Source organism: Bidens hawaiensis, unplaced genomic scaffold (genome assembly GCF_021521415.1).
Source record: "Bidens hawaiensis isolate Kalapana, Puna unplaced genomic scaffold, B.hawaiensis_p1.1 tig00017038_1, whole genome shotgun sequence".
Lineage (NCBI taxonomy): Eukaryota > Viridiplantae > Streptophyta > Magnoliopsida > Asterales > Asteraceae > Bidens > Bidens hawaiensis.
In genome coordinates this window covers 356,418-375,685 of record NW_027492578.1, presented here as the reverse complement: position 1 = coordinate 375,685, position 19,268 = coordinate 356,418, and the positions used below count along the sequence as shown (strand labels likewise).

Genomic DNA, 19,268 nt, shown 5'->3' with positions numbered 1-19,268 from the left:
TCTTGTCTCCAAATAGGAGGAGATCACATACTTGTATTTGGAGATAAGATCTCAATCATAAGGTCTAAATGCATAATTATATTATTCACTAAATATAAGTCTATTAGTTTCTATATAGTTCCTTTTTTTAGCATTCCGATTCAAATATCACTAATACTTTTTAGTTATTTTTCGTTAAGTCAGAACGAGTTACCAAAGTACTTTCACTCTAAAATAAAAAAATAATTACTAAAATTATATGTTTTTTTTTAAATACAACTATCAAAATCGTCCTGGTGATTCAACCATTTTCGCCACTTTCGTCCAATTTTTTTTTTCATTTTTTCAAATGGTCCCTTCAGTTTCTCAATTATCAACTCTACAACCTGCACAGCACACGCTCGGACTGAGCCTACCTAGGCCCGTGCCGGATGGACGTTAAGCACTTAATTCTTGTAAAGAGCAGTCTAGAATTCAACAAAGGTAGGAGGTTATCACTACTAAAAAGTTAAATGATTATACTATGCTAACTCAATTTTTCAGCCCAATTATGTTAAATGATTCAACATACACAAGCAATATCAGTATTTGAGATAACGAAGAATACACGCCTTTACAATAATCAAATAGAAAGACTCCAGATTAGCACAAAATCTGAGGATCCGAATGACTACATCCATTGCATATTTGTCAATTGTTGTGGATATCTCTAATGTCTTCAGATTGCCAAGAGATGCCGGGAAATTCCCATTTAGATCACGTGCAGCGTTAATGGCCTATGAGATAACAGGATTCCCATTAATAACCTAACACTTCAATTAAATGGTATGCAAACCAAACACAAAGTTTGGTACCAAAATGCAGGTACTGCAATAATAATATGATAAACTTAAGTAGTTAAGTTCAAAATTTATTCAATTTACAGCCTGCAGCTAATGTTCTAGTCTTGATTTGCATATAGTCTACTATTCATGTCTACAAACTTTTTGCTAAATATAAAAATAAAAAATGGTTGCAAAGAAACAAAGAAAGATGTGTAACTTACCCGGATGAAATAATGGTTGAGGGACAAAGATTCCACATGAGAAACTCCTGCAAGCAATTGACATATGCTGTCACCAAATGATTTAAATGATCTTCCTTTCTGTGCCATAGCATCAGGGCAAATCGTCGATTTCTTCAAGGTGTCTAGGTTCTCACATATCACTTCATACGCCGGCTGACCTACATACTCCAAAAACGCCAGTTTTGGGCAAGAAATCTTTAGGCGTTCACACAAGCCCCGTATTTTACAGAATTCATCATAATCTTCCTCCTCCTCCTCCTCCTCCTCATCATCATCATCATCAGAATCATCATCATCCATTTTCTGATTATGAATTCTGAGAGTCTTGAGATTCGGACATGAAATACAAAGATCAACAATTGAGTATGAAAAGCAGTTAATCAAACTCAGTTCCTCAAGCAACGGGCAGCTATTGAGAAACTGTTGTACCGAATCACCGTCCAATAATCGAACACTTTTCAGTTCCAGAACTCTAAGTGCGATAAAACCAGCCACAGTTGGCAAATTCAAGGATCGTTTATACAGAAACAGCTTTAATGCCTCCAACGAATCACATTTCACCAAACTATACGGCAACTTAATAACCTCATCATTAACCCTAGGGCAAAAGGACAAGTCCATCCGCTTAACTTTTCGCATAACCGCTGAGTGGATCCACCGCTCAACAGTCGGCAGATTGTAGTGATTCACACAGGATAAACGAAAACTCTCCAAATCTACGGTTTTGTTAAGCAAAACCCAATAGACAAACTCTTTGAACTCATTTTTTATAAAACTTGTAAAAGGTTTCGGCGATCGAGTACAATCTAAGTCTATAGAGGGAAGTAAAGTCCATAAATACCTCCATCGTGTCGACAAAATGCTCGTTCGAGCTGCTTCTTCGGTAGCTGGAAGAAGCGAAAGGATCAAGTGAAGGATATGATCAAGCAAGTTATTCATTTTACGTACACGATGATCTCAAAACCAGAAACACTTTCTTCAACTAATGAACAAGAATAACAACAATGACAGCTTTCTTGATCACTTACAGATGATCAACAATTAAGATGATCTGAATCCAAACACAAGAAGCAAACCCTAGATCTAGCAAACTCTTTTACAACTGTAGAGATAAAATGTGCATGTGATAATAAATGAAACATAAATATCTGATAGACACATGGACTTCTTTTTGATTAAGCTACAACTTAATTGGACCCTCTATAGCCACCCTTCTATCTGCTATCTGTTTACAAGCCGAGCTCGAATCAAGCCAGGGTGGATTCGAAAATCGGGTTGGAGCTCGAAATTAAACAAGGCAACTCAGCTCAGCTCGGCTCGAGCTCGAGCTTGAAGTTAGTATTAGCAATCAAAGATCAATACACACAATTCACAATTGAATTGAATAGGAACAAAATAAGAACAATATTATGATCACGAATTTGGAATAACAATAATACTAAATCTGCGATTGTTAATATTGAATACGTAATGTAAATATTAATAATTACATATTAACCCTACTAATTAAAATAATTACAAACAGACTCTTATACTTAATATAAATATTAATAAGTTTAGTTTATACACTAATAGTTAGACGAGCCTAAGATTGAGCCAACGAGCCGAGCCATGACCTGAGCCGAGCTTTGGTCGAGCTTGGCTCGGTTACAAAAATGAGCAGCTCAGCTCAGATCATTACCAATTAAGTTTTTTTAGCTAGTTTTATAATTCGAGCTTTTATTGAGAGATCTACGAGCAACGAGCTTTTTGAACAACCCTCGTTACAGACATAAATTGAAATGCATTAGACATTTAGACGACAATTAAATTGATGTAACTTTGAACACAATTTCATCACAATGGGGTATAATCTTAAATCATGAGTTGTAATAACAAGTCGAGTAAAGTGTGCAACTTCTAATTTTCGCCAAAAGTATGTAAGGTCTACCGTTCTTTTCGTAGTGCATATGTGAGTTGTACTCTATTGTTCATAAATTCGTGACACACTTTTTTCTAAAATGTGAGCTTTGGGTCCATGTTTTGAACTTTGCTCCTAGTTTTGACACGTCAGTTAACACGTGACATTTTTTTTTATTAATTCTTAAAGCACAGAGTTGTTTTTTGATACTTAAAAGTGATATTACAGGTGGTTATGGGGCTAGAAACAACATATATAACCAGATAAAAGATCTTATGGCATTGATCTTTTTCATGATATTGTGCATAATTCATACAACTAACTTATATTAATTTTGATCTGGTATATCTATTGTAGGTGGAATGGAGGGCATCTTATATTAAATGTATTTGGTTGCTGGTGTGATGATGTGTGACATATAGTGTAACTATTAGGATAGGTATTAATTTGATCCTAATTAGCCCCTTTAATTATTATACAACTTTTTGGCATGGCATATGTTCATGGGTCATATAATTCATAAGCATTGCACTGATTAGAAAATATATATCCTTTAATGTGTTCCCCGTATTGGAATATTTGCAGGCCGTGATGAAGTCGACACATCGCCAGCTTAAAAGAGAGCTTTTGCAAGTAGACATAACACAACTTGTAGATTGTAGGATGATAACTCTTCAAGTAGTGTCATCTTCTTGCGAAAGCTCTCTTTCAAGATGGCTAAAAAATGACTATTTAGCTACAAAAAGAATTTCACTATTTAGTATGATAAAATGTGTTTTACTACCACCTACTGCTTGATTTGATTTGGTGACTGGGAGGCCATGTATTAGAAAGCGATCGGTTGTGCTTTTAGTTACCACTGCGCGTGGTCAAAATGATCTTAATTGGTTTATTCACCAAAACGTAAGCATAGCATTAACTAGAAATGAAGGAAACATGAGGTTGAGTGTTGCAAAATCTAGATCCTTTGCACAACATGAGACAAAACCTCTGGTTAATCAGTCTTTCAAAAGAGTACTCAGTTTTGTTAGCCATAATTTGGTTTGGGCCGGTCCATCCAGCCTATGGTGGATCGGTATCTTGGGTACCAAGTCGAGCACATTACTTGGGATACAAGTTATTTAATTAATTGTTTAAATATGTTTTTACTAATTAGTGTTTGAGTATGATAGGAGTTTGTATTCTAGCTTAATTAGGTTTTCATGTTTAAACTAGTACTATATATACCCGAGCACATGGGTTATATCATTGTATTGTAATTTTCGAGCTAATGAGAATTACGAAATCGAGCTTATGATGCTTCAAAACAGGTCATTAGCATCAACATGACATCATCATAAACAGAACAAGTCATTTACACAAATAATGAAGCCAGCGAATAGTAGAAATGATCCGAATTGGTTTACTCACCAAAACAAAAGCATAGCATTACTTATAGTTTATGAATCCTTAGCGCAAAATGAGACCAAAACTCTAGTCAATAGCAACATTGTATATTACTTATGGTTAATAGAATACCTAGTGTTATCATTCTTTCAAAAGAGCACTCAGTTTGACAGTTGAAGAAGCCTTGTTCAATTTCAGCACTTCCTTCATAATCTTCTTTGACTGTTTATGGTATTTGACTTTGTCACGCCAACTGAAAACCATTTCCTCCAACTCATTTCCGTGTCCCAGTAAGAAACGAGCCATATCCAGCTTCCGCTTTTCTCCATTGAACTCAAGAAACTCGACCCTTTTCAAATGACGAGCCAAAACTTCATCTAACTCCCATACTTCCCGATATATAATTTCCTAGATCACATCAAACCAAAGCATGTGTGAAAGCAGGCCAATGTAGTAAATGATTTAAAAAAACAATATCATTATTTGAGATAAGTAAGAATGTGCACCTCTTCAATAATCAAATGGAAAGACTCCAGACTGGGACAACATCTGAGGATCCGGGTGACTACATTCAGGGCGCATACGTCAATTGTTGTGGATATCTCTAATGTCTTCAGATTGCCAAGAGATTCCGGGAAATCCCCACGTGCAGCATAAATGGCCTATGAGATAACAGGATTCCCATGTTTCATCATTTATGTGGACAACATTTCAACTAAACTCAAACATGAGATAGCATAAACTCAAAGTTTGGTACCAAAAATTTTCAAAATTTAATCATTTTATAGCCTAAAGCTAATGTTCTGATATAGATTTGCATACAGTCTTCTATTCATGTCTACAGACTTTATGCAAAATTATAAAAAAAGATATGTAGATCTACCTTAATGAAAGAAAGGTTGAGAGACAAAGATTCAACATGAGAAAGTCCTGCGGACAACTCGCATATGCTGTCACCGAATGATTCAAGTGCTATTCCTTTCTGTGCCATAGCATCAGGGTAAATCACAGCTTTCTTCAAGGACTCTAGGTTTTCACATGCAAATTCGTACGCCGCGTGCCCTACATACTCCAAAACCGCCAGTTTTGGGCAACGGATCTTTAGGCAATTACACAAGCACTGTATCTCGTAGTATGCATCATCCTCAACCTCATAGTATACATCATCCTCATCCTCATAGTATGCATCATCATCGTCGTTGTCATAGTGATCATCGTCGACGTCATCATTAGACTCTTCAATATCCATTTTCTTGTTACGAATTTTGAGTCTTGAGATTCGGGCATGAAATACAAAGAACATTAATTAAGCTTAAATAACAGTTAATCAAACTCAATTCCTCAAGCAACGGACAGCTACCGAGAAACTGTTCTACCGAACCACCGACCAATAACTCAACACTATTGAGTTCAAGAACCCTAAGTGCCAGAACCCCGGTGACAGAAGGCAACACTAGAGGCCTGTTATACAAGAACAACTTTAATACCTCCAATGAATCATGTTTTACCAGATTATACGGAAACTCGAAAAGCATAACATCATCAACCCTAGGGCAAAACAGCAAGTCAAGGCGTTTGACTTTTCGCATAAGCACAGCGTGAATCCACCGCTCTACAGTCGGCACATCAAAGTAATCCGCACAGCATAAACGAAAACTCTCCAAATCTATGGTTTGGTTAACCAAAACCGAATCCACAAACTCTTTGAATTCATTTTTATTAAAAGGTTTAAGTGACTGAGTACAATCTAAGTCTATGGATGGAAGTAAAGTCCACAAATACCTCCATCGTGTCGACAAAATGCTCGTTCGAACTGCTTCTTCGGTAGCTGGAAGACGCGAAATGATCAACTGGAGGATATGATCCGGCAAGTTACTGATCAAATCATCCCCAGTGTTGCCTTCTGATGCTTGCTTCATACTTGTGATAATATTTTGCCACCATGAAACCATTTTACTGATTATATTTCTTCTGTTAATTTGGCATGAACACAATTTCATTGCAATGGAGTATGTATTTTCAGTTTTCATAATCAATGGTTAAAAGTTATAATAAGAAGTTGAGTGAAGCGCCAACACTTGCCAATTTAAGTATAGAGTATAAGAGTACCGTTCATTTCCTAGTGCATACGTGAGCTGTACAACACGTCTATTCTATTTGGGGCTACATGGTGCTATGCGCGAATATGACATGATAACTAATAGTTTATCCTTACCAAACACCGACCTGTTTAAAAATAGGTTAACACGAAACGACATGTTTCGAGACCTGTTTAGGGACACGGTGGATGACACAAATGTGTTGAAAAAAAATTGCGAGAATTTCATAAAAGTCTTAAGTAATATATAAATGCATAATCCTAAACAAAGATCAATTGTTTTGTCCGACAAGTAGTATCATTTGGGATTTTGCAGGTTATGAAATTTTTAACTATGTTAAAAGTAAATTTCAGGAGTATCATTTGGGATTTTGCAGGTTATGAAATTTTCAAGATCTTAAAAGAGATTGGAAACAAAGGCTGTTGTTAAGGTATTTTTGTTCAACATCTAAATAATAACTCATCTTTATTTTAGGGGTTTTTTTTTTTTGGTCAAATTTATGGCAAGCCTTGTTTGTAGTGTGTGCATAAAATGTGTATATATGTGTGGACCCTTGGGGGGCAAAAGTGAAATTGCACTAATTTTGACGTTATTTTACTAATTTCGTAAAAATAATGTTAAAAGTGGCAGAAGATTAATCAGGCATAATGTGGTAACGTTGATATCCGAAAGATAAGGGCGCATACACCAATCGGTCGATGGTTGAGTGTTATGTACATTATGTCCAAGGCTTGCTACAAAACTGCTATCAAGCCAGAAGTCTTACCGAAAGCACTCTCTATTCTTGTAGGGTAGAAGTAAGATATAGACAGTCTTACCTTCCTTAGACCATATCATAACTTTGCTATTAATGGGATTTATTGAATACGATAATAACGATGACTTGTCAAATTTATGTGTTCTTACTTCCAGTTTTTGCTATATATAGTGGATGTTTATGGTTGCTACAAACTTGCGTTTTAATGAATATAATGCACATGTTTTATAACACTGCATCAAAACTTTAGATGGGGCCTTTCAAATTATGGCTTGAAAGTCATGTGAAAATTATGAGTAAATTCCTGTTCCAAGGCCCAACAATTTTGACACTTCAAAACAAAATTAAATCCCTTTAGCCATCACTTGCAGCAACAATAATAAGTCAAATCATATGACAAGGTTACAAGTTCAGAAACAACACGTACGTATACCAAATGTAATAATGTAAAGAGAATAAGATATCAACAAAATGTACTATTTATTTATCTATAATAAACTAGGCAACTTAACCAAAGTACATAAACCAAACCTTGTACTTACACTCCCAACCAAAGTAACATTATAATGAAATCCAAGTCTCCTCCAATCACGATCAATCTTCAAGGGATATGTTTTGCAGTAGCATCTACAAACCTCCTGTAAAAGAGTTTTAGACTGTAATTCATCAGTACATCGACTCCCAGAAGAAAATGTCATGCTGGATTAAAACAAATTTTCCAATCTATGAATGAAGAGATGATATTGTATAGGTAAAGGCAAAATGAAATCACATTCAAATATCAACACATTATATAGTGTGTATATATATATTAAAATGTAAGTTTTCTTTGTGAGAAGAAAGTTACTGTAGAGGTCCTCCTTTTTCTAAAGCATATAGTACAACTGCAATATGCGTGAGTATCCTCTACTGCATATTCTATATGTTTCTTAGCCAACAATACAACTGCCATATGCGTATCCTAACACTAATTCTATACGTTTCCTCATCTCTTCTACGGTGTCTGCTTTTCATGTACGTGCACCGATCGCCTATCACTGACTTCTTCTGGCTTCTTCCTCGACCAGCATTGCACCGCCGCCATCCTTTACCCCGATTTCCAATGTTTTCAAGTTTGGACCGGACGGACCAGACGAACCGATTCAACCAGGATTCGGGGCCCTTAGCAGTCCAGTTGTGTCCTTTAAACCTCTTTCCAAATAACCAGCCGGTTCAGACCGATTCATGGTTGGGCCAGAAAACCGGTTTGATGGTTGAACCGGTTTGAAAATTTAAATATTTATTATTATTATTATTTTCAACCTAGAGGAAACTTCATGACTTTTCTATTTATAAGAAGAGTAAAGTGTCAAAATCGTCCCTGTGGTTTGGTCACTTATGCGTTTTTCGTCTAAAAACTTTATTTTGTGCAACCAGGCAACCGAGGTTTCCCAATTATTGCTAGTTACGTCCAAATTTCTAACTCTGTTAGATTTTAACGTTAAGTCAGGGGTATATTTGTCATTTTACATTCTCTAATTTCTTTACTATTTACATAATAATAATAATAATAATAATAATAATAATAATAATAATAATAATAATAATAATTAAATAAATACCCAACCCTACCCCTTCACCCCCATCTTTTACCACAGAAGGTTACCACCACCCAGCAGATCACCGGAATCACCCCACCGCCACTCACCACCGCCGAAATCACCACATCACATGGGCTTTTTCATCATTTAACGTCCTGGAATCACTTGCCCCATATTCCATCATCACCATATCGAACTCTCTTTCTAAATACACCTTTCTTTCTGTAAAACCTTCCATTTTACATTCGCTGACCTTAGATCGTCATCGGATAGATCGGATCTGATTACCAGTTTGCTATTGACTCTAGACCGAGCTCTAATAGATCTACAAAACCGGCGGAGTTGCATCAGAAATCGTGTTCTCCGACGGCGGAGTTTTCAGAGGATATATCCAACACAATTAAGAAGCGCGAGGCGAATCGGTGCTCAGGTTGTCGTAGAAAGGCCGGATTGATGGGATTTAGGTGCCGATACCGTGAGATTGTTTTGAGTACCGGTTACTACGATTACAAGGCCGCCTGACGAGAAGCAGGGGTGGTTTGAGATGGTGGTGGGTTGGAAGTGGCCGCCGGAAGATTACTTAAGATGGTATGAAGATAAAGATGAGGATGTGGTGACTGGTTCATTAAGATGAACAGTTTTTTTTTTTCCTTTGACAATGAAGATGAATAGGCTGAATTCTCAAAATATACAATATAATTCAATAATAGGTGGGGTCTATACATTTTTTTATTTGATATTTAAGAAATGAACTGCAAAGACAGTTTTACCCCGACATAGCATTAAAAGTTTAACAAAGTTAGCAATTTGGACGTAGCTGGCAATAAATGGGAAACCTCGATGGTGCAGTTGCAAAAAAAAAAAATTGGGACGAAAGTCGCATACTTGAGTAAACCTTAGGGACTATTTTGACACTTTACTCTTATAAGAATGACAGAATACTCACGAACTTTTCTTGGGGCAATGTGGGAAGACTTTTCACACTTTTATGAAGAACTAATAAGGCTATACAGAACTAATAAGACTAGAAGTTTTACCTTGGGCGATGTGGGACAATAACAAGGAGAAAGTTTTAAAAGAAATGAAATCTGATTTTTAACAGTGAACCGGTAACGTGTCCGGTTCGATGTCCGATCCGGTCATAAAAACATTGTCGATTTCGACTACATCACATCATACGATGATGGATTTCACACACTTGGCATGATAGTCAAATTCTTCTTCACTCGATCGCCCAAGTGAGATTTTAACGCCGTATTTTTCCAATTCTAGGGTTTCTCGATTTGGGATTAAAAGAAGCTTATACTAAAACATTGAAGTGCACTGGTTTAACAGTATTAAAAAGATGGCTTCAGGATGAAACTGAATACTTATGATTTTTCATAAATATGGAGATACGTCAAAATAAGTTATGATTTTTCATAAATATGGAGACGACAAAAATAAGTTTATAAATCACAATCTGAGAAACAAGAAGGTATTATATCAGCCTTTGAATACAAATATCAATGGAAGTTTACAAAATTACAACTAACTAATGTGATCCCTAATTGGCGGTTTCATAACTTAATTTTTATGATCTACTATGGGTAAGAACTTAAGTTTTTCAATAGGAGAATTACTTATAATTGGTGCTCTCAATCATCAATAGGTAAGCCACTATTCATATGATAGTAAGATATCCTTTTAGAAATGCAGAGGTTTGAGTATGATTATGGATTATTAGGTGAAGAATAGAAAGGAGTTGCAATTGAATAGCATCTTCTTTCAAATGGTTAGTTATTCAGATTTCAGCTCTAAGTTCAAAAAGGACAAAAGGTTGTTGCTTTTGAGTTATGGATTGAAGTAATTATAGCAATCTATGTTGAACCTACAAAAGCCTCCCCTTTAAAGAAAGGTCACACTAATACTACAAGTGAAAACTTCTCAAAAGCCACATTTATACTACAAATTCAATATGTAACACGCAATTTAAGATGTCTACAAACTTTGAAAAGAAAAATGCCAGATTTATCCTTAGTGTTAAGATGCCAATTGATTTGAAAGACCTAGTGGTAGAGAGTAATAATTAAGGGTAAGATGGAAAATTAGTAAATTATAGCTATCGAATTTTAAAAGCTCACCAACAAAATTTAAATAGAAAGCTGGACTCTATTTTTCAGATAGAATAGAAACTTTTTGCACCGTCTAAGACTTTGTTGGTAAATAACCTCTTAATACTTAATAGTCAGACCTCATACATTATATCTGCAGGTTGATGTAGCATGCCTTTTAATTAACCTTAGTACTTAAAGATACAAAGCAGGTTTTGAGGTTTACGGCTTTATGCTTTTGGTTTTGGATAACTAATGCTTTTGTTGGGGTGTAAATGTGTAATAACAAAAGGTAACAGAGGATGCTTGCAGATTTGCTGAGCAAGATGCTGCATCCCAAAGATACGCAACTGAAGTGCTTCAAGTTAGTTTTTTATTTTTTATTTGTTAACCAATAAAAACAACTAAATTCTTAATTTCTAAATATTGATTAAGAGAAATATAAAGCAGCAAGTGCATAGCAGGCCAATATAAAGATAGGTGGTGACGAACAAAATCCAAAAGCTTTGCAGAAAGATGAAATTGGTGATCAAATGGGACAAGTTTCTTTGGGTGATGATGGTAAGTAGAAATGAAACTGATGCATCTATTCTCAAGTTGCTCTATGAATTGCGTCAATTTACTATTTTTATAGACTGTAGTTGTAAAATTTTTGTTGGTTGTCTACATGTTGTAAGCCGTAGTTGTACACCTTTTATTTGGTTTTCTAAAACTCTTTAATGCAATACCTCTATGGATCTGCCACCTAAAAGATCATACGAAACTTAACTAACAAAAAAACACGGCTCATGGGCCTCTGCAATGGGCGAGTACACATACTATCATCATAAAAAGGTTAACTTTTACGTACCACATAACGCAAAAGGCGACTACTTGACCGGTCAAACAGCATACGGAGGTGCTCTGGCAGCCATGTTCGTAATCTGAGCTTGCATCTGCACAGCCCTAACTTTAGCAGACGTTGCCCGTTGAAAGAACTGTTCTCGTGACAATAACCTGACATTCCTCAAATAAAGATCAAATGGTATAGCCCCTTCTTGCACAGCTTTATCCAACGCATAAATCACATCTTCTATAGCAAGATCAGACGAAGTAGTCTCCATCATCTGTTTCGACAACGAATCCGACGTCTCAAAAGCTTCATCCGCATTAACACTCCCCAAACCACCACCACCCAACTTCCCCTCATTCTCCCTCACCCATGCTTCCAACACATCCGTATTCATCAAAACCATCTGCAACTGCTGCTCCAACCCCTCCTTCTCATACTGCATCTCGCGCACACCTTTCAACAACACCTCGTCCCGCTGCCGTAACACCGCCTGCACCGTAAACATCCCTTCCATCTCAACCTCCCTCTTCTTCCTCAACTCGCTAACATCCGTATGCACATTCTCCACCAGCTTATTAATCGCATTCGGTACTGGTATTTACCGAATTTTGCCCACCGTATTGTACCGGTACCAACCTGAGCATTTTTTGTAACGGTCAACCTTTTGGAAAAATTGAGGTCTGAATTTTTAAGATTGGTATCAAGCTCATCCCTATTTATGTGCATAGATCAAGGTTTTTTCTAATGTGTAGTTGTGTAGTTATGTGCATTTATGAATTTTAAATGATCAAAACTGAATATAAATAAAATACACTTTTTTTAATATAAGAAAACAAAGTACTATTGTTTAAAACATGATACTTTTCTTAAGTCTTAAGTCTGTAAGAAACTTCATTGAAAAATCTTTTATATATTCCAAGATAATTATCAAATAACTAAAGGGCCTCTTGATCGTAAATATAAACAGATTATGGCCAGCTAGTTCTTGAATACAAGGTAGGTGATCCAAACACTACGATTAATAAAGTTATGATAAATGGGATTGTTGTTGAGAGTACAGTATTTGGTGAAGCATTAGACCATCGTAGTGGGAAGCCTTTCCCGTTCATAACCCCACCAAAACACCAGTAACCCCCCTCCCTTGGGGCGCTTCCCTCACAACGATGGTGTTGAAGGTTTATGATTGGTGGGGTAATGAATAGTGGAGATGTTTTATTGTTTTTTAATAAAAACAATAATAAAATAATAATTGGAAGGGGCTATCCATTACATACATTTTGTGTATAAGGCCTGTATGGTAACGTGACGTCATATGACGTGGGCGTTCTTCACTACACGGTCTTATAAGAGACAACTATAGTTGATAAGTTATTTATTTCTAAGTTGGGTTGATTAAAAAAAAGCATTTTTTCGAATGATATTTATGTTTGAAAGAAATTTACTTTTGAAGTTTGTAAGTTGAGTTGATCAAACAACCTTAAAACACAAATTAAAAGAGGTTATTGTGGAAGTCTAAGACCTTGGTATGTTTATTTAAAGTATAACATGTCGGAAGTAATTTCAGACTCTATGTTATAAGTGATGAATTTGAGGGATCAATGTTGACAAGCTGGTCATAGGTAATTATATGTTTCCTAATTGTATTATAATTATAATAAGTAATGTGTTGGCTAGCAAGTTAGGTTAATCTATATAAACCAAGTTATTGTTAGACATTATAGAACATGTGAGATGCAACAAAGTTAGGGTTCATATAGAGACATACATGAGATGTAACCGAGTTAGAGTTCATCTAGATGCAACCAAGTTAGGATTCATCAAAAGTCAAACTGAGTTAGGGTTTAAGAGTTATAATAAGTTTTTTGAGTTAGATTTTCTGATTAATATAAACGAGAGTTAGTCGTTTACTTCGTGTTTTATTATCGATCCAGGACTTGACAACAATCTTTATGCAATTTTTTCTAGCATTTCATCTTAAATAAATTTTCTGTTTGGCTATCCTTATAGTTTCATTTTCTTGTCATTTCGGTCTAACTCACAATGTTAGTTAGTTAGAGCGAAATGACAAGGAAATAAAACCATAAACGGATGTACCGGTTTCAAGTTGTTTTTGAAAAAAAAAATTGCATTTATGTTTATATTTTATGGAGTTTGCCCACTTTTTGTAACAATTGTACAAGTTACTTTTTACATTATCATGCCAAGGACTCAAGAATTGAAAATCAGCAGGGTTTTTCAAGTCCAGAACTAAAATTAATAACTTCATATATAATACTTTAAAACCAATCATAATGTACAAGGGGACTTTAAAATAATTACAACTCCAGCTAAGTAGTTAGTTTACTACTAATCTAGCTACCTAACTGTACATGTGGTCATGTCGATCTTCTAAGGTACAACAAACACATAACCAAGATGAACCGGTCAAATGGTGAATTGGGTTGGCAGGTGCTGGATGTTTTGCACCATGGTGATAGGAAGCTCATCACTATTTCGCCTTTGGTGTATTTGCTTTTGCACCGCCTTTATGGCCGCCACTCGGGCAGCATTGGCTGCCCGGTTGGCAGATATAACCGCATTATTCACCCGTTCCTCCATTTTCCCAGCCGCCTCATATGCTTTCTCTGCTGCCCGTAACGCTTCTTGAATTGCGTTAAGGACTTTGGACTGATGATCAGGAAGAGGTGGGGATGATTCAAGAACGCCATTTTGCCAGTGCCCGGATTGCGTTTCGCCATTTCTAAAAGTGTACACTCCAAAACCTTGTCGTTTTCCTTCGTGCCAAGATCCTTCGTATCTATGTCCATTTCCAAAGTTATAAACTCCAAAACCATGCATTTTGTCTGCAAAATATTCTCCAGCATATGCATCACCATTTCTGCAAGTATTTCAAGCACAAATGTTCTCGAATCAATTAATAATAAAAATACAATATAAATTGTTATATATATTTTCTTGTCTAATTAGAACAACATGCAAGTCTATATATAGAGAAAGTCTAGGGGTGTAAACGAGCCAAACCGCTCCTAAGCCTATATTAAAAGCGGCTCGCTAAAAACTCGAATCGAGCTGAACTTAGACGATCTCGGGCGTAACCTAGAAAAAGCTTGTTTAATAAACGAGCTCGATCCTAAATTACACTTATTGAGCTGGCTTGCGAGCCTAAACAATCTATTATTTATATACTTTTTAGTTAAAATACTAAATTTATATATTTTATATAATTATTTATTATTTTATATATAAATTATCAAAAATAAGTAATGTATTATGTTGTATTGTTATATACAAAAATTTATAAAATGTATACAAATTAACTAAAAAAACATAAACGAGTCTAGCCCAAGCCGATCTTGAAAAACTATTCACAACAAGCTCGAGCTTTGTAAACAGCGCTTGAAACGAGAGCCAAGCTCAAGCTCATGTAAGTTAATCATAGGCTCATACTCGGCTCAGCTCGGCTCGTTTAAACCCATAAAAGAGCCTAACCCTTATGCTTAACCTTAACAGGCTAAACCTTAATGTACAATGTCAAAATAGATCAAGCTACAAGATCTAACCTGAAATGGTAATAACCAAGACCATGTTTAACCCCCCACTTGAATTCACCCGCATACCGACTCCCATCTTCGCAGCTATGCACCCCGCACCCATGGCTGCGCCCATTCGACCACTCACCCGCATAAACATCCCCCGTATAAAACCTATAAACACCCAGCCCGTGCCTCAACCCTTGTCGATACTGCCCTCGGTACCGACTTCCCTTAACCCAAGTCTCCACCCCATAACCATCATACTTCCCATCAACCCAATCCCCTTCATACCTCCCACTCATGTAATAATAATAAACCCCGCAACCCGAACACTTCCCCTTATGAAACTCGCCTTCGTACACGTCCCCGTTGCTATACGCCTGCACCCAACACCCCGAATTCACCCTCTTTGTCTTGTCACCTTTCGTCTTCGACCCGATTGACCAGAACACGGGCAATGGAGGTCGGGAAGAGCCAGACGAATGCGATTTGATCGGGAATGACCGAGCGAGCAACGAACGAATGGATGGGAGCTTCGGGAGGCCGAGGTTTAGAGAAAACAACAATGCGGATGAGAATGCTAATGCGGATAGGAAATCGAGTACGAACGAATGGCTTGGATGTGATACAAGGAAGTAAAAGAATGGTAAAGATAATAATAATATTAACCGGATGTGAGCTTGCAGTTGGCGAAGGTGGCGGAGACGGTGGAGGAGGTGGATTGCGACAGATTTCGTGCCTGAAAACCGATGTTTTTCGGGCGAAAAGGTTGGGTTATGAACTGGGTTGAATTCATCATCGTCAATTGTGATTTGGTGTTGGTGGTTAGAGTTTGTTAAGGTGGTTGTGAATTTGTTATTATTGTTAGGTGGCGGTAACATGAACAATAAGTCTGATGATGATGAAGGAGGAGGATGATGATCGGATATTGAAGAATCAATTCCGATGTGGAATTGTGGTTTTTGGTGATGCATTACATTTAAATGTGGGAATATACGGAGGAATAATAATAATAATAATGATGATGATGGTAATGTGTAGGTGAGTTTATGTTTTTGTTGAAAGATTTGGAGAGTGGAAGAAGAAGAAGAAGAAGATTTTGATGAGATAGTACACAGATTTTGCGAAGATATTCATAAAGAAGAAGAAGAAGAAGAATAAGGTGATGGAAAGACGAGCGGATTCTGCGTTGGATTTAATGGTAAAGGCGCCAACAACATTTTTGAAGGCTGGAGCCACCTTCCTACTTTCTCGTTTTCTGTTTACAAATAAAGGTATCAAAAGTAGAATTTAATTTAGTTATGAGTGATTAATAAGTTATAAGCTAATATAATTAAGTAGTATAAATGAATTAACCAAACACCACTTTAATGAATCACCCCAACATGAGATGCTAATATGTTATGTTGGAAAGGATCCCCTACATCTACATGCTATACATGTAAGACTATCTCCTATGCCACATGCCCTTAGGTGAACCCTTACCGGCCCTTAGGGTGTTTGAAGCAACCAACCCTTCTACAACGCCTTGGTTTTTGTTGTCTTTTGCATATGATATGAGTAGGCCTAATTAAATAAAAGAAAAGTTTTTATTTAAATGTTGTGTGCGGTGTGTAGGTGATGAGGTGGAAAATAAGAATGGTAAGGATATTTGTAAGATTGAAGATGAAATTAGTGTTTTTAAGGATTTGTAAGGGTATGATGTGGTAGATGATGCGGCACCTAAGGGCTCTTAAGGCCGTCCATAACATTGTGGATAGTCTAAACGACTAAAAATAACGTGTGTTTTTAACATGTGACCCGTTCTCGAAATATTCATGGGACTCCATTAATACATTCTTAATTTACATGATTAGATAAATCATTTTTTACATTAGGCATGTGACCTTTAAAAAGTTATAACAAGAAACGATGAAAACAAAATAATAATAATAATAATAATAATAATAATAATATAATTATATATATAGAAATCATGCCAATGGCTTAATTTACTTGTACAGGTTTATTGAGTTGATGTAAAGGATTCATATAACTTCATTTTGTAAGTTTAACACTGCATTCTCGGGTATAAAATACAAAGAAAAAAACTGATAAGATTTGATAAGAGAAGAAAAGAAAATAAATTATATACTTAAAAGACATTCTCGAGTTAAAAGAAAAGAAAAGAAAAAAAAAAGAAAGTATTAATTACATTCTCGAGTTAGATAGGATGGAAAATATAGGAAAAAAAAATTATAACTTAACAATTATGTCCTCATTCTTTAGTTAGATAGGAAGGAAAAGATGAGTAAATTAGTAATATAGAAACTTTTCCTTTACAATCCGGCCATATTTGGCAGGAAAGTTTTGGAGGAAAAAAGGTTTAAATTTTCTTTTCATTCTCTTTCTTTCCTTTTAATAAAAAAACTCTAAAATGAAAAAAGAAAAATTTTCTTATCTTTTCTTTTCCAAATCCTTAAATAAAAAACTCAAAAATGCAGTGTAAGTGTTTAATGATGATTTGCATCAAAGTTTGGGTAAATAAGTAACACATTTGAATGTTGAGGGGCTAGTTATGCAAAATGATGAATCTTAATTAAAATATGGTGATTACATTTTGTGAATCTCAAAGGAGGCATGACTATGTTTGTGAGAGTCTTTAAAGGAAAATGTCAACATGATCGATAACCTCATAAGCCAAGAGAATATGTCAAATTCCATCAAATTTAAGGTGTAAAACAACAGCTTTGGCCTAATCGTATCTTTTAGTGAATGAAGAGGTATGTACCCGCCTCAACACCGAGCGAGGCGGGTCAACCCACAAGATATAGACAAGAGGCTTGAAATGTCACAAAGCCAAAACCTATGCGCATGGCGCATATCACACATGCTCAGGCATCATATGCCCAGGCACACATATGCTCGCGCATCACATATGCTCACGCATATCACATATGCGCGCGGCGCATATCACATGCTCGTGCATATCACATCTGCGCATGAAACATCTGCGCGTGAGAATAAAGAGAAGACCTCGCGCATCCTCAGGATTGGCGCATATCACACATGCACATAATCAACCTCGTCCTTATCCAAATCAGGATTAGGGCAACCTTGATTGTGCACGTCAGACAACCTTCCAGAAGGTATCTTTTTAAGGAATAAGAATATGCTGATGTTGACAGCTGCCAAATGAAAGGTGGACAACTCAGCATAATCCATGTGCTACCACGTGATTATAACCAATGAGAAAGCACCAGGTGTCCCAGAGGACACGTGGCGCAGAGCAATTGGAGGAGGCCAACAAGGCTGAGCCCAATCAGTGGAAACCCTAGCACTATAAATACAGCATCAACTCCACAAGAAGGGAGACGGAATCATTCACAGTTACAGACAGTAACACATTCATATCACATTCAATCATATTCAATCACATTCAATCACAGACAGTTACATCCAGTAACACAATCACACAGAGTATTCAGCTATTAAGCAATACTCTCAGATTTCCTTACTCACATATTATTATCTTCTCCACAAATACTTATTCTCACACCGGAGGGTTACCCCAAAGAGGACCCCTCTGTCCCTTTCTGAGGGGTAAGTTAACGGTGCTGTTCATTTTGTAGGTGGAAGAACCCAGATCCAAAAAAACCATCGGTGAAATAGTATAATCACACCCGAGGAAAGTAGATCGTCTACCAGTGAGTCGATCCACGTCTCTTCATTGGCGCCATCCCCTGTTACAACGGCAATCAGATCTCATCAGATCTATATATAAAAACAAAAATCACCATGGTTTCTGGCGTTCATAACGTTGATCAAGTTCTGGAGGATATTGAACGTGAGGACGTTAATGAGGGACAACAGTTTCTGAGGGGGCCGCGTGATTCTACGCGCACCACCAGTAACCGTCCCTTCATCACAACTCCTCACGGCCAGACTGAAACTCCTCCAGACGATCTCACGTTACAAAATCTTGTCGGCGCAAAACAAAAGGGACCAATGGGTCCAGAAGATGAAACAAATGATCCTAAAGAATGGCTCATAAACGAGCAGCG

General features: G+C 36.6%; 2 protein-coding genes and 2 pseudogenes across 3 annotated transcripts; all 4 read right to left on the bottom strand.

Moving 5' to 3' along the window:
- Positions 1-560: 560 nt before the first annotated feature.
- On the bottom strand, positions 561-2,001 carry LOC143552809 (F-box/FBD/LRR-repeat protein At3g52680-like). Its single transcript, XM_077042943.1, has 2 exons — positions 1,025-2,001; positions 561-755 (listed from the first exon to the last, which is right to left on the bottom strand). Exons 1-2 carry the CDS (start codon positions 1,982-1,984, stop codon positions 561-563), a joined length of 1,155 nt encoding a protein of 384 aa, XP_076899058.1. The 5' UTR covers positions 1,985-2,001.
- Positions 2,002-4,462: 2,461 nt separating this feature from the next.
- On the bottom strand, positions 4,463-6,283 carry LOC143552808 (FBD-associated F-box protein At5g22730-like; annotated as a pseudogene).
- A 1,462-nt stretch (positions 6,284-7,745) lies between these two features.
- On the bottom strand, positions 7,746-12,273 carry LOC143552792 (protein ELC-like pseudogene; annotated as a pseudogene). The gene is made up of 2 exons (XR_013138710.1): positions 11,711-12,273; positions 7,746-7,814 (listed from the first exon to the last, which is right to left on the bottom strand). The product of XR_013138710.1 is annotated as a protein ELC-like pseudogene (transcript).
- A 1,843-nt stretch (positions 12,274-14,116) lies between these two features.
- LOC143552807 (uncharacterized) lies at positions 14,117-16,199 on the bottom strand. Its single transcript, XM_077042942.1, has 2 exons — positions 15,253-16,199; positions 14,117-14,570 (listed from the first exon to the last, which is right to left on the bottom strand). Exons 1-2 carry the CDS (start codon positions 16,197-16,199, stop codon positions 14,117-14,119), a joined length of 1,401 nt encoding a protein of 466 aa, XP_076899057.1.
- Positions 16,200-19,268: the final 3,069 nt, after the last annotated feature.

Bases quoted from the DNA above. Each gene is read 5' to 3' on its own strand.
- LOC143552809 (XM_077042943.1), bottom strand. From the start codon at position 1,984: ATGAATAACTTGCTTGATCATATCCTTCACTTGATCCTTTCGCTTCTT. The intron at 756-1,024 runs GTAAGTTACACA...GTTATCTCATAG, and splicing joins TCAACCATTATTTCATCCGG to GCCATTAACGCTGCACGTGA.
- LOC143552807 (XM_077042942.1), bottom strand. From the start codon at position 16,199: ATGCATCACCAAAAACCACAATTCCACATCGGAATTGATTCTTCAATA. The intron at 14,571-15,252 runs GTTAGATCTTGT...AAATACTTGCAG, and splicing joins CTTGGTTATTACCATTTCAG to AAATGGTGATGCATATGCTG.